The sequence below is a fragment of the Meleagris gallopavo genome, chromosome 1 (assembly GCF_000146605.3).
Source record: "Meleagris gallopavo isolate NT-WF06-2002-E0010 breed Aviagen turkey brand Nicholas breeding stock chromosome 1, Turkey_5.1, whole genome shotgun sequence".
Lineage (NCBI taxonomy): Eukaryota > Metazoa > Chordata > Aves > Galliformes > Phasianidae > Meleagris > Meleagris gallopavo.
In genome coordinates this window covers 56,133,239-56,149,437 of record NC_015011.2, presented here as the reverse complement: position 1 = coordinate 56,149,437, position 16,199 = coordinate 56,133,239, and the positions used below count along the sequence as shown (strand labels likewise).

The following is a 16,199-nucleotide window of genomic DNA, read 5'->3' as shown; positions in this document are numbered from 1 at the left end:
AAAAAGGGTACAGATGCTTTCTGAATGCAACCAACTGCTGTATCCACAGCTGAATTCAATGCGCTTAACAAATAACGGCAATTTAGCTATGCTTGCAAGGAATAGCTTGAGTCACTTTGCATTAGCATCTGGCTGAGTGTTAAAGTCATTTCTACATGGGGAGCAGAGAAAAGAAATTTCTGCTCCGAGCATCCTTTCAAGAATGCTTAAATATTTGAATATAAATTCCTTTGTGCTTGTGATCACCTCTTCTTCTATCTGACACTCTGCTTTTCCCTCTCCTTCTGGTACTCCTCTATGTGAAATGCCATAAACATGCTCCATCCCTCTCTTTCTTTCTCTCCCCATACCAATGCTCTTGCTGTTCTAAGAGAGACTGTAGGTACCGCAGGATACCTATTACACTGACCTCTTTTTTCCTTCCCCTTCCTCTCCAGAAAGTGCACAAAATTGGAGCCATTTCTACTTCACTTACACCCAGCACAGACTGATGAAAAAAGTACAGTAGTGAGAGATACACATGTAAAATTCATTATCCAGACTTCTTAATTCTCAAAGCTTATTGATTGAATTCCATCTAAATCCACGGAAAATGAAAAGCTACCCAAATTAGCTATCTGCTAATTCTGGACAATACTGTTTGACTCACAAGCTTCCTAGGATGAATGACTTTCAGGTTTCTGCTAAATAGCTGATCATTTCAATTAATTCTTTTTTTCTGTGCCTCTCATCGATTCACACAAGGCCTGATAGTGAAAAGCCACTAGCAGAGGTCTCAGTAAAATTCAGTTTGTACCAAATGCAGCAACAGTCATTTTAGCTATATAGAACAATAAAGGCTGTGCCATCTCAGAAAACACTACAGGGGAAAGAGGAGAAACTAAGGAAAAAGTGTTGCTATGCATATGATATTGAGACACACGTAGGTGCTGAGCTGCATGTAAATCTCATGTGGCAGCACTGTAAGGACAACTTACAGATGTGGCAGCAAGGACTAGCTGATTTATTTACCCTCCACAAGCCAGGACAGTGCAAGCAAAGACATCAAGTACTTCCAGAGAAAAGCAAGAAATCACAAACTTTTCAGCATACTCCACAGTTAGAGCATATACATGTTTTCCACAGGTACTGACTTTGCTGCTGTGTTGTTACAGCACAACTTCACAGGCCCATACATTCCGCTGCTTCTACATTTCACTGAAAATATTTGGTGCAGTTCATGTTGTCAATTCTCCATGTTTTCAATTCTGTTAAGTCACCTAATGTGACATGACAGTGCTACATTGCAATGGTCACAAAATATCATACATGACAACTTCACAAGGCTAAATACCCAGAAGCTGAGCCTGACTATCAGCAAAGCTTATGCTCCTAAAGAAGCTTGAATATTTTCAAATCCAGCTCATCTCACAAACACATGTAAGCATTTCCATAAAGCAAGATTTCCACTTAGGCCCAGAGATTTCCTAGATCACCTTCTCATAATGCATGCTGACAGTCTGGATCAGAGAATTAGTGGCCTCCAAAGTTCTCATCTCTGCTGCCTCCTCCCTCTCCCCCATGTCTCTCCAGGTCTTTCTCTCGTGTCAGCTTTTGGCTGTGGTTTTCATTTTGCCTTTCACTATTTTGAAAGCAGCAACTATTTTGTTTAAAAAATGGGAAGAAGAAAATAGAGCAAATAAAAAGAGGAAAAAAAGGAGGAAGGGACTATGTAAGTAGAGGCAACCTCTGGGGATTTGCAGAAGCACTCACAGCCACTGACCTTTTCTGTCCTGCAGTTATTGAGACCCAGACTATTCACAACAGCCACCTTCCCGTCCAGCACCTGTTGTTCCCTCCGAAGTTGTTCCTTCATCTGCCGAGCCTCCTGGATTGCCTTGGTAACAGCATCATGGTCATTTAAATAACCTGACGACGTGATAGAAGAAAGGATATCTTAAAAAAAGAAAGTTACAAGAAAATACTTTAGATTTCATCGATGGAATTCATCAGTATTTTTTTATTATTCATGAGAAACAGTTAAAAGGCACTGTCCATAAACCTGCCTGCCTATGCTTTGTAATTCTATTACTGTTAGGTAGAGCCACCTGGATATAAAGCACGAGGAACATCAGTATCAGAATCACTGTCCCAAGATTTGATCCCATTAGCTTCAATATTGGTTAGCCCCATGGTTTGCATGCCGCAGGATGTAATTGGATAGGAGTTAAGGGAAGCTTTGATCATGCCAGCAATCCCAAACTCGGAAAAATAGACCGTTTTATTCTTCCCTGTCTTAAAACTTGTGAATACATTAAAATAAACCACAGGTGGCGGTGGTTTGCTATAGATATGACACACATAATGGCTGGGAAGAGAAGCCTCATCCCCTATCTGCTCCCCACCACCACCTGTCACTCAGCACTGCACAAGAACCCACAGCCACACGGGCCTGCATGCCCACTCCCATTCATGCCCCTAATAGCAGGTCAAATGTCCACTGTTTTGCTGCAAATTCACAGCCTGGGGCTTAGCCTTCGTAGTCGTGGAATTATTTCCTTTTAAAATGTTACAGGCATCACCAGCACAGCTAATACTATTTCATTTTAAATGTGACACTTTGTCATTTTTTTTCCTTTGGCGTACTGTAGATTATACTTATTATGATCTGCATGTGATTTGCAGGATAGAATACTGATGGGGGACTCCAAGCTCCAGTCTATTTTTCCAACATTAAAGGAGAGGCTAATATCTAGCCATCTCCCTCCCCCTCTCCATATATACGCATACGCACACACACTTTTTTCTGTCTTTTAACTAGGGCATAAAAATGGCATAAAATGAATCTGTAATATGAAATTGCCCAGAAAAGGGACTTCTGTTTGTGACATGAGGCTAAATCTAACCAGATCCATTGGTGAATTGTGACAGATGGAGGGACTGTGAGACAGAAGGCAGGCACTAATCACACACAAAATGACCGGCTTGCCTCAACATGTTCCATGGATTCCAGCAAACTTTACACCCTAATCCATTTTTAGAACAAAAACATCTGGGCCATAAATCCTCTAATCTGCCAAAACACGCTATTAAATCCCATGATTTGTTGAAAAACACTAAGATTAAAGAAAGGAAATATAAAATGGCTAACTGCCGTGTTAGGAAAGTGTTATTAATACTCTTTCTTTGTCTCAATTATGAATGTTCTGTTCCTAAAGAGCCTTGTCTAATCATGTCAGATTACACATCCTTGTTGTATTGCTAGACTCTTCTATCTGATCCACCGATTGCCAAAAATCGTAGGACATTGTCTTGCTGCTTATAACATTTCAGGGGAGGAAGCTGATGTCAGATTAGTTCAGTGCTGCACTGCTAGGAGGATTTCATTTTGGTTTTGGGTTTGATTGTTGGTGTTTTAGATTACAGACACAACAGGACTGATCTTCTGGGCAAAAACTGGAAAAAAAGTTTCTGTGCAGTTTGACTATTGCTAATTGTACTAACAGGTAGCATTGGCTAACTACCCCAAATCTTGAGAGAGTTTCATATGAAATAACTCAATCCACACTGCTTTTATCAGCTGTTCCTGGTCAGCAATTCCAAGCCAACAGAATTCCAGTAATTCCATCTTTCCCAGCGTAAGAAAGCATACAGCCTGCACCAACACAGCGCTACTGGTTGATTTTTTTTTTCACCTCCATTTTAAGAACTTGCTTGGTTTCTTCCCCTCTTTGCATCTGTTACTGATGAAGCTTGCATGTAGTCAGAATAAATTAGAAAGGAAGCAAACAAACAAACAAACAGTAGTACTGCTTCTGCTTGTGCTCTTGATTGGGCTAGGTATAATACTTTCAATCTGTAAAAGCTGAATTTGCCTAGGAACTGGAATTCATGCCCTCCTCCAGACTATTTGGCTTTTCCTGAATACTGCTATCTTTGAGACAGTTTGGCACATGACAGTGAATAAAAGCAAGCACTCCTTATGTTTTTCAGTAGCTGCCAAGATGCTGGTGTGCAGGGAAATGATTAATATAGAAGCGAGTTGAATGTAAATTATTGTTGTTTAGGGTAGGTGGTGAATTATTGACAGAGAGGGGAACTGCATTACGTAAAATGCATTTAGTTGCAAGGATTGCCAAACTAACATAGAGATGTTGAAGATAATGGCAAAGGGCAGAGAGGAGTTGTTTCTGTTTTTAGTACACGGACATATGCCTATTCCCAAAAAGAAATGCTTGGATTTAAAGTCATACATGAAGCCATGACATTTGTGACTGCTCAGTCTGTAGCATAATTTATACTCTATAAGGAGAGCTCTATAAAAGGATTATGAAGCTGTATGCCCAAGTGTAGCCACACTCTCAGCCACAGGAGGCTGCAAGTTTACGTGCCCAAGATGCAGCCTGTGAACTGCTGGTGCAGTGAAAGGTGCCAGCTCAGCTACATCTCAGCAAGGTGGGCCATGCACATTTACATCAAACAGCTTGTTTCTTGCATTGACAGCCTTGATCATTCAAACGGAGGAAGTAACTCTCTGGCAAATGACTGCATGCTTCCCAAAGACCTTCCCAGGAAAAATCTATCTCAAGATAAAAAAGTATACTAGTCTCTCATAGTTCCTTTGTTAAAATGCTATCAAGTTTTGTTTGTTTGTTTGTTTGTTTTTTGGTGGCGTAGCTCCTACTGGAGGGAGACCTGAAATGTTCTATACGCTTTTTCTAATGTCACCAAATGATTTAAGTATGGTAATGAGCTTTACGTGCTATACCTTTGGTGGTACCTAGCCTAGCACTTAGCATGAAATGACCTGTAAAATGTTCACAAGCTCTTTCTTCTTGTAGTTCTCCAGGATAGATTCGTGTTAGTTGTAGGCTGTGCTGTCCAGCTCCTGCACCACAATTAAAGACTGCTTATCTTATATATACAGTATGCATAGTTCTACTGCTCAGCAACCTCAAAAAGTCACTTTCTATATTTGTAGCTAGGAGATATACAGCAGTGAACTCTATGTCATTAACAATAACTTAAGTATGTTATCTTTTGCTCCACAGTTTTCCATGGTTTATTAATGGTATAACACATTAATTCTTCTTACAAGAATGACCTTTAAAGCTCCATTCATCCTCACAGCTTTTATCCAATTACATTATCACTCATTATAGGTACAGCATTTCAAAATCCGCATTTTGTTAAAAGAAGTAAATTGCAGGGGTCTCAAACCTACGTAAAATATCAGGTTGGAAAAGAGAGAAGAGGAGATGTACTACGCTGAGATGCAGGTTAGATGCTTGACACCATATCTAAATGTGATGCTCACTCTACCTAGGACAAAAATTTCAAAGTGAAAAAACTGAAATTTGGGGCATTGTACATGGAGATTAGTAGGGTCAACCAAATTAAAGATGAAATACATTATTAACTAACAACATTAAACAGTGAAAGGCTAATAAGAATAATATATGCGTTAATAATTAACAATAATTAACAATAATAATTAACATTATGAAATATTTACACAATTGTAACTTGTCATACTAAATAAAGTTATCTTTTTTTCTGTAGAACATAGAAGCATATTTACTGTCTGATATTTGTAACCCTCATCAACATCAGCAGTAATTGTGTATGCACAGTGGAAGGGTAATACAGTGGGAGCTAGATATGTTTTGAACATTGGGTTTAAGTATGTGTCTTCCTGGTATCTACTGAGGTAGAATACAGACTACAGGGATCTAGGGAGAAACCCATGGAGATGCAAAATAGTTTCACTACACAGTGCTGAGATATCACAGGATTTGCTTCTGATTGGTCTGGCCCTATGCTTCCTTTTGTTCTCTGTGCCATCTCTGAAAATGGTCAACCAGAGATGTTTCACATCTCTGTGAATTAAGCTACAACAATCTTCCTCAACTGCCTAAACACAACTTGATTTATACACTGAGATCTTAGTTCATGTTACATTAAATCACTTCTTGGAATATAATGTTTTAGTTAGAAAGCTGAAGAATAAGGTGCTTGCATATATTATTCTCACACACACAAAGAGAAGTCCCTTTGACACACTGGACTTGTAAAATCACCACTAAGACCATTCTTATCTGGATGGTCCTTAGGCAAAGAGCTAAATGGGACAGGAGGAAAAATTTACATTATTTTCTGCCACAATTAAAAGCAGTCAGTTAAGACTGTTCTAAAGATACATCATCAAGCTTGTGGTTTTTGAATGAACCTAGCAATTGTGTTGCTAATGAGACTAAGATAATACTCTATGCAGCTTTTTAGTAAACTAAACACTAACCGTAATTTTTTGCAAATATATATTTGCATATGTAGATTTTTAACTTAAAGGGATTTTTTTTTAAAAATTGATTCATCATTTGCTTTTTTTTTAGCTGACACAGTAGAAAACCTTGTATCTTTAATGCCTGCCATTAGACAGGTGCCTATTTTTAGTGCATGCAGTTAAATAAACAGCATTTATTGACTATTATTGATAAAGCAGTATCTGAAAAAATACAGGCCTTTGTTCTCTGAGTCTGTAAAAGTTCACATACTCTTTCTGAAATAGTAAGTCCATGACAGTTTGTTTATTGACATCAATAAATGCAGTGTTATGATCAGCCTTTGACATCTCATACACCAGTGTCTGATAAATGCCCAGTTTTGAATAGCAGCTATTAACTGTTACGAGGAGGGTCAAGTGAAAGTGGTCTTACCTATTGTGTTAGCTCTGGCCGAAGGACTAGCTAATGTTGCTGGCACAGAGGATTTTAGTGAACTGGCCCCACTATTTATTCTCAGAGTTGGCATATGAGGAGAGGTGGGTGACGTGGGAGACTTGCCATCAGATGTCTTGGGTTTGGCTGAAAGGTTCAGAGGCTGGGCCACTTCATCCTACGATGAGCAGAAAATACAAGAACGTTATCAATAAACTGCTGTTGGCATACCACCATCTAAGCAAAAACAGGTTTTTTTCAGCTCATATAAACCTCTAAACCTGTAAGGTTGTATGATGTGTATTAAGATCAAATGTGATACCACCTTGTCATTCCTTTTCGGAATTGAAATGACTGATGGACTGGAAAATGAGCATGATACAATCAGAGAACACTCTCCACTTGCACTTTTCATGTAGGAATTGTCCCTGAAGAAATTATTCACATTAACAAGACATATGCTTCCACAATGAAAACGAAGAGAATTTTTACAGTTAAACTTTATTATTATTTTGTTGTAAACTTGATGTTGAAGAGAATTCTCACTTAAAATTCAACCACTACAATCCAAACTAGGCAAATCTGTTTGACTTATTGGTCTTTGTTGTTATTTTGGTGGTTTTGGTGTTGTTTTTTGTTTGTTTGTTTCTTGTTTTCCAACACATGCTTTCCTCTGAACTTCCTAGGCTTAGAATTTCAGGTACAAAAATATCACAGGAAACATATACTTCTTTTTCACTACAACAGGAGAGCAAGAAGATCCTGCCATTTCTTCCAACAAGATTTGAAATAATAACCTGGACAGTTTTGCATAAGCCCCTAGATTTTCTCCTATTTTCCTTGCTAGGCTTCAAGATTTCATTAATCATTACAATGCAAAAATAGAAATTTTAGGCGACATTTTTTGCAGGAAAATTGGAATTATTCCTAAATCTAGCTTGATTACACATAGTAACAGACACTGCAGCAGAACATGTTAAAATCCAAAGGCATATGTTTTTATTTGATCATAATATGTAATAGCAAGAAAAAAAACAACAGGCAAGAGAAAAAAAGTATTTTCAGAAAAGGGGATACTTTAGAAATGATTTTAAGTGTCTTTAACTAGCCAGAAATAATGTATGTAGTATTAGATCCAACCATCATGTATTAGTTTAGCTTTCCTCTGCCCGTGTGACCTAGGAAAACCACCCCTTAGCTAAAGAAGTGCTACAACACACAGTGCTGTTTCAGCTCCAGGCACTGGATAAGTTGATTCTTATCTCCTTAAGTTCTAAGTACATTTCCTGTTAAAGAATTATTCCTGAGTTACAGCAATTCAACGCTGACTAGAATTAGACTCATAAGGTTTGAGAGTTTTACTGCTGCTGCTAAGGTATCTGTAACTATTGTCATATAGCACTGACTTTTTTCCACAGAAGGTGGTGTGCTGCAGTAAAGAAGGAATTTTATACTTAGCTGCCACACATGCAAGTACGATGTAGATGTATGACTCCAAACACAAGACAATTTTGCAAAGTACTGTGATATAACTTTTCAATTATCTTAAAGAAGCAAGTTCTGAGCTAGATGCTTTTGTTATGTTTCTTCCACCAGTGGATTTAAAATGAAGTACAAGTTCATCTGTGTTAGAATAAAATAGATTAACATACGTTAAACCGAAGTAGACTTGCTCTGCTGTTCTGCTGATTTCAATTAAAAAAATCCCACAACAGTGCAACAACAAAGCCAGAAATGAGACAGCTGCATAAAAGCCTAAGTTCAAGCTAACCAGTGAACTAACAAAGCATAGTGACCTGAAGAGCAAAGTCATCTGTTTAGAAGATAGTATTAGAAGCAATGCAAACCTGCCTATAGACTTGTTCTAAGTCAATTCAAGATGTGTTATTTTCCATGTATATTCAATTCCCAACCTCTATTGCAAGTGTCAACAAAAGGGGCTGATTAGTTTTAGATATGGTAGTAAAAGCTGCAGCATACTCTCTGGCCACAGAAAATCTGGCTGAGAGCAGCACTTCAGTTCCTGCAGACAACAAAGTCATGGATGGCAAGGGCTCTCACTACCAAGTCAGCTTGGATTCTGATCTGCATTCTTGTACTAAAACATTTTTTCAGACTCATCCTTTACTAAATCTCTGTTCCTATCAAGTTTATTTCCTTCTCTTGTCTCATTCCCACTCTCCTTCCTCAGTTCGTCCGTTCCATTCTTATAGCCTGGTGTGAAGACAAAGTCTTGCAAGTTAGAAATGGGGGAAGCATTTTCTCCACCACAGGCACCCAGTGATGAAGTTGTCTCTGTAACTATTCTTGGTAGTAACAATGCTCTTCTTCATTCAAGTCAGCACAGCTTCTCTGGAGCCAAGAAGTATAAGGCCTTGTGGAAATAATAGAAGCCGACAGTTCCAGAGCTGATAAATGTCATTCCAAATTGCCCCTTCATTCACTTTCACTATGTGTTCAGGCTAATGGTAAATTAATCAGAGGTCACAGAAGCCTGCTTCTCATATGAGAGAAAAAAGAAACAAGTTTCTGATATTATATGTATTTACAAAATGATATTACTTCACCATTTGGTCTTCATAATAATTTTACTTCTATTATTTTAAAGAGCATTCTGAAATCCTCACTGGAATTCAAATACATTAAAAATTTAGTCAGAGAGCTTAGAAATCCTATGTTGCATCTTGAGTTGATCATAATTTAAGTCTCTACCACAGAGGAACAGTTTATTCCATAGAAGACTGAAAAATATCTGGGAGATACAGGTAATAATACACTATTGTGTTAAATGTGAAGATAACTGTTAGGATCTTCGCTTTGGTACTCAGTGGGGCATTTTACTCTTTATCCTGTCTGCAGACATAAATTCAGAATTCTCTGGATGAGCTCCTATTCTCTGCTTTTCCAATTTAAACCAAGAACTGCATCGTCTTCATTCTTGATTTGCACCTGCATAACCCAGAGAAGAACTGAGTGTTTGTTTGACTACAAAATCTTCCAGTTAACATTTTGTCACATTACAAATTAGCAGGTTTCACTCTCAGTTGTGTCAAGGCTGTGTATAGTTCTAGCACAAAGACAGCTAGGGCAAGAAAGAGTAACAACAACACTGAAAAATAGGTGTAGCATATTCCTTTCAGGTAGACTGTATCTTTAAAGAGTCAGGAGATTCCATATTATGCAGAGAGATCACAGAACCTAGAACTACCTGCTGCACTTAGTTTTTATTAAAGAAAGCTTGGCATTGATTGATCCCTGCCTTTTTCTTCCATGCCATTGATGAAGATCTTTTTCAAGACGGCACTGTTTAAAGAGTTAGACAAAGTCAAAAAAATTGTTTATCTATCAGCCAAAATGATTAACACTTAGAGCAGAGAACATTAAAAGTCTTGTAATAATATAAACACAGATATGATGAAAGTAGAATATGACCTCAATTAAAGATAATGAAATAGTTTATTTAAAGTAGCATATTTGTCAAGCAAAACAAAACACATACAAACAGAAAATAAATGTAGAGAATAAAGCATAAGCAAAAACACATGATGGAGGGCTAGTAATATGAAGAACCCACACCAGGAAGAAACTACTGGTAAGAGATTCTCGTCCCCTGTATCACAGCCGTGTCAGGATAGTTGAAAGTTTAGAACAAGCTGGTGGTTTGCTTTACAGGACTGGAAGGCTGTCTTTAACCAAAAATTTAAAGCTCAGGGAACATTAGATCCTTGATTTGATCTAGATTTTTTATTCCAGACATAAGACGAAAGAAAAACTCTTCATCTACATTAAAATTTGAAGATATACAAATATTCAAAAGCTGAATTTTGTTGCTTCATTCCGCCTGGATTTGTGTAACTTTAAGCCTTCATATTTAAGCATTAGACATGAGAAATCCCCACGGTGTCTAACAAGTGAGGTTTAAGCAGAAATACTGCTGGTAAGCTAAGTCTGCATCAGTGTTACAAATAGTTGGCTGAATTGGTGTCTTTCTTAATGTTTCAGTTAAGCTGTCTCTATTTACCACTTTCTAAGATAAAAAATTATATATATCTGAATACATTACGAAGGGGCTGAAATCTGATTTTGAGAATGTCTCTAAATCATTTATTAAAAATTGCACTATTTTAACACCAAGAATTGAATAGAAGGCCAATAGTCCAGATGAATGAAGCAGTCTTGGAGAATGAAAAGGTGTACTGGGAGGAAGAACTCAGACAATTCATTTAATTTTATAATCTCACTTCTTTTCACATATTTTAATGATTAGAACACTACTAAAAATACTGTTACTAAATTATTGTAGTGTAATTTAAATCCAAGTGCCATATCCCACTGTGGCACACACTGAAGGCCCAGGCTGCCATTTATTACAAAATTACAAAGTATTCTGTGTATCATCTGACTGTCAATACAGATGTGCTTAAATGACCTGGCATAAGCACAGCCTAGCATGCTCTACTAAAGAGGCTTTCCTGACTTCAGGGAACACGTTTACCACATCTTAATGCGTATTTAAATGACCTTTATAGTACAAATTACAGCCAAATGAGTTATAAATAAGGAGCTGGAGAGGGGGGTTCTAAAAAAAATATCTACTGTCTCACCAAAACCAAAGCCTCATTCCCCAACCTTGCTTCTGTTTCTTGGAGATGTTAATTTCAATAGAAATACAAAATGCAGAGCACTCAGTGGCATGGCTGGGGCAGAAGACAATGATGCTGATGTTGCAGAACGAAGTAGGCAGCTCACCAGTGGTTTATCCATTCCGTCTCTTGCTCATCCATAGAAACCTCTAACCAACACATGTCAGAAACAGAGGTGCAATAGCATATAAGCAAATAAAATCCTTCAACATTTCTGTCCCTTCTAGACTATAGTTGTCCACACACTCACACAAAGATACTGGCATCTTGTTCACGTCCCCTCCCCTTCCTCCGAAGCCACTCATGGTGAAATTATCAGTAGTGATGATAAGAAGCCAAGAGGTAACGGCAGTTGTGAAACGTGTTGTATAAATGAGCCATGCTGCTGATATTATCCTCACTGATGAAATAATTGTATTAAATTAATGTTCACATGACAGGATGGGTGAATTAGATAATGCTCATCTGCAGCTGCACCTCCTCCTGCCACATTCTCAAGTTTTGATTAAGAATAATGTGTCCCTTCCTGCAAAGGTGGAAATTTCTCTAACTACCCAGAAAGAAAGAGATGCAAGCAAATAAACAGGCATCTCAGTCATTACATTATGATAAACACAACAGAATTACTCTTCAGAAAATTCACTTTATATTATAGTATCTCTTACCCATGAGTTTTAGCACAAAATGTAGAAGGCACAACGAGACTTTTCAGAAAGGAAAAGACACCAAAGATAAGTCCGAAGGCAAATATTAGAAAGAACTGCCTCCCTCCTTTATGGTCCTCCAAAGTGTGCAGATCTTTTGCTCCATAACAGTGACAAAAACATCTCAGCCTGATTTTCTGTCTTTATGCAGAGCAGATTTTTTATGATGTTGCTTTGCTGAGTATCTTTCCCTGAATGTGTTGCACTCAAAAGCTGGGCAATTCCTGGTCTTAGCAAGAGTTACCCAGTCACACTCAGTGCTTCCACTCTTAAATGATATGGTTGGAATAATACTCATAGGTCTCAAAACAAATGGAGGAGCTGAGCTGCTTTACATTTATGAGAAACTTTGTTTTTGTCCTCTCAGCTGCTTCTTTTAGGAGACTACTCAAGAAATAAATTACTCCCAAATGCAGATTTGTACATTAGAGTATTCATGCACAGCCTCCACTGCTGCTCATGGGCCAAAGAAATTTGGGAACACAAACTTCGTCTCTTCTGTTTTATAGTAAAGGGGACACACGGGATTGTTTTCTGTAACACCAATAAGGATACTGCCTGGGGACTTGGTCCTCTCAGAAAGATCCTTAACTTCTTCCCCTTCCATTTTTTCTTTACTGGAAGCTCACTGCCAGGAGTGAAGTCTGTAGCTAGTACGGACTAATTTGCTGCCCGGGAAACCTCAAGATTCAATTTTGTCTAGTCCATGTGTTGTCACAGTCAAATGAGAAATGTTGGGTGGTTTTCTCTTTGTATTTGGCACCACTGTTCCCAGAAATTGTACGCAGGATCCACAAACAGACTGGAAAAACAAGAGAGGAACATGCAAAATGACCTGGCTCTACAGATGGAAGTCTGTAAGAGCTGCATGCATCCCTCTCCTCCTCACAACTTTGAATGCACAGCAATTACTTCGTAGTATCATTATTCTCTGACACACAGAATATAGATGCAGAAATAACTGAAGGCCAAATGTCAGCAAGCCTAGGATCACTTTAGTCCTCCAGCTAGCTCAGGCATGGAAAAATATAGGTTGTTGTAGCTGCAGAGCAGCCTAAAACCCAGGTCCATGGAGGGAGCTATCTAAAACCTCCTCAAACTCTACACCCAAACACAATCAGAATATTGTGTACCATCTGGACAGACAGGTCTGAGCACACAGAACTCTAAAAGCAACTCTAAAAACTTCAGGAAAGGCAAGTGCTGCAATGAGGCCTAGTTCTCTGGGGGCTCCTTGGGTTCAAGACAGGCTGTTTGGCCAACAGAATGCATCAGAGCACACAATTCAGCAAAATGAGCAGACTTGTGTGTGTTTACTCAAAACTCATTCATTTAGTTTCTAAAATCCTCAGAGATGCATCCTCCAGACCATACTTGCAGCTTCTGGCTGGCTTTGGATTGCCAAAACGCCCACCATCCTTGTGAAGTTTCCCTGTAATCTCCAGAGACAAATAGTACAATGTGTTGGAGAACAGTGGTTGGTACGAGATTTCTGGGCTATTTTTGCTTGATTGTGAGTTTTCACTTACACTGATCTCTAAGAGAAACCTGATTTATGGTTGCTTATCCCAAATCAGAGCCAAAATTTAGGCTTTCATTTTAATCCATACAAAACTAACTGACTTACTCCTATTGTCGTTATTCTGCTGTTCAGGCACTTGTTCTTCAGCTAGACCAAAACAAGCTGAAGTGAGTGTTGCTCAGGGCCCAGTGCATGGATTTTTAGTACAGCACAAAACAAAACTGCAGAAACAAAGGGCTTTCAGCACTTGCTTGCACCTCATAAGGAAAAGCTCCTTCTTTTTCTGCATCTCTGAGTGAGTGAAAATTTAACTCAGTAGCTTCATTTGCAAAACAAACAAACAAAACCCTTCAGCAAAGCTCATTTTGAGCAAATCCTGCCGTGTTTGGCTTGAAATGAGAAGGGTCCATACTTACTAAAGAAGAAGGAGTCAATATAGAGATAGAATAGCCACTTGGAATTCTATTGGTCCATACTTACGACCATATTTGAGTTCTTCTAGCTGTTAGCTTCTAATAAATATTGTTCAGCTGTATTTCTTGCGTCGCTGCTGCACCTATTTTTTTGGTGTAATGCTATTAATTAAGCACTCTAGGATGGCTCAAGTCAGCCTCTGAGCAGAAAGGGTGACTCAGGCACGGGCCAGCAGGGAATGATGCAGATAGAACAAATCTATAGGGGAAGCTAGCAACCAATTTTTCATACTTTAAACCATGTACATTACTTCACCAGAGGTAAAAACCACTAGAGAGGATCAAGAAGTTGTGGTGGACAAGAGAAAGGTTGTCACTAGAAAGAGTGATTCTTTCAAACTGCCCCCATTGAAATACATGGTAAGTAGTCAAGTGCAAAAAAAAAAATCACTGCTCCAGTGCTTGAAAGGAATATTATTTAATTAAAGCTCATAATTACTCTGACAGTTTCTGCCTTATTTTACAAATGGGAAGAACAAGGCACAAAGTGGCAAAGTAATTTGCCTAATCTCACATAGCGAGCAAATAGCTGAGTCATAAGAACAGCAATTGCTGCTCTCATTCTGACCGATGCTTGGTGTTCCACATTTTCTGTTTGCCTGTTTTGTTTGGATACTGTATTGAATCTCCCAAAAACGTCCATGTGCTTCAAATGAAGTAGATAGCTGTCAGATAGTTTGATCTGTGGTATGTATTCGTGAACTTGTGCTGGGTAGAAACTGAAGTGGTCCGTGCCCTGAAGCATGATGCCTTGCAGCTTGGTCTTTGGTTTGATTTTTATTTTTTAAAGTCCTTGCTACAGAATTCCCTATAAAACCCAGAAGCCTCAACATGTGTTGTCCTTAATAATGCCCTCCCTTTCTCATAAAAAGCTGTTTAAAAAATGGAAATAGACATTAGACTGGATTTTGTTTGCTGCTGAAATTGAACTTGGAGTCATCACCTTTCAGAAAATAATCCCCACTAAATGTTAAGCAGAATGAACAGCAATGAAAACAACAAAACCTGAAAGGACAGGGAAGGACTTGGAAGGAAATAAAACAAGGACCTGCAAAGCCAAACAGCATTACAAACTGGTACATTTTAAATGAAGAACAAGAAAACAGAAGCCACACTGATCAAAGCCTCCCACCTCCTCTCTGTGGTGGATGACACCTTCGCTGGGAGCACACCACCACCTCTAACCCCACACCTGCAAAAGGAATTAATTTCAAAAAGAATACAGACCAAAGCGTACCATATCAAAACAAATTAGCAACAGCCCCCTTTTCCTGCTGTGGTCAGGCAGGAGAAGCAAAAATGCTGCATGGATTGTAAGATTCAGGGGGAAAAAAGACAAAACAAAACAAAACAAACAAACAAACAAAAAACAACCCAGCTGCTGAAAACTTTAGAAGAAACAAGTAAAAAAGCTTAAAAGAAAAGAGATTTCAAACAGCTTGGACAACTGACAGTGGTCTAAGAAGATCTTTTCAAAAACCACCTGTGCTTTCTCTGACTTTGGGTATCTCATGTAACACAGGTCTCCAGTCCTCGCCAAGAGGCAGGAACGTATGCAGCACTACAAATAAATAGTGCAAAGATAAGATGCACTGTTCTTATTTATAGATAAATACAACTGTATGAAAAGTGTCAAAATATGTTTTGTAAGTGTGGATATGACCTGCCTGACGATTTGTTTTTCAAACTAATAGTTTTTCAAAGGGAAACTATCAACATAAAACTCATCCATCTTTAATGTTTGCATGTTATTAACAACATCCCAGATCGCTAAAATCAAAACGATTTTACAATTCCATCTTGCTCGATATTTTTTCATTTCACCTCCTTTTAGTGGTAAGAAAACTAATCAGCAGTTCCAGAAACAGGACAGAATTTGACATACTGCATGGAATGTTCAAAGCAAATACGTTCTCCATCATTCAGTACTGCCCTCACAGAAAAATAAGGTTTTTTTTGTTTAATATTTATACCCCACCCATAATTGCATATGTGGGGCTTAACTATTTGAGAATACCTTGGCAAAGGTCATTCCTTTTCCTGTGCCACAGTCACGTCTTTATTTGTGTCGTGCACAGGAACTGAAAGAGACTGCACTTCAATTCTTGGTTTTCCAACAATCTTTCTCATTATCTAATGCTCTTTTGCACAGTCACTGACAT

The 16,199-nt window shown here is 38.4% G+C and overlaps 1 protein-coding gene across 1 annotated transcript in view; it reads right to left on the bottom strand.

Moving 5' to 3' along the window:
• Positions 1–16,199, bottom strand: part of LOC100539388 (transcription factor SOX-5) — a 68,972-nt gene that overhangs the window by 10,790 nt on the left and 41,983 nt on the right. Inside the window, exons 3-4 of the mRNA XM_019611512.2 lie at positions 6,696–6,873; positions 1,753–1,935 (exon numbers count right to left, since the gene is read on the bottom strand). Coding sequence (XP_019467057.2) covers positions 1,753–1,935; positions 6,696–6,873 — 361 coding nt within the window. The remainder of the gene's footprint in view (positions 1–1,752; positions 1,936–6,695; positions 6,874–16,199) is intronic.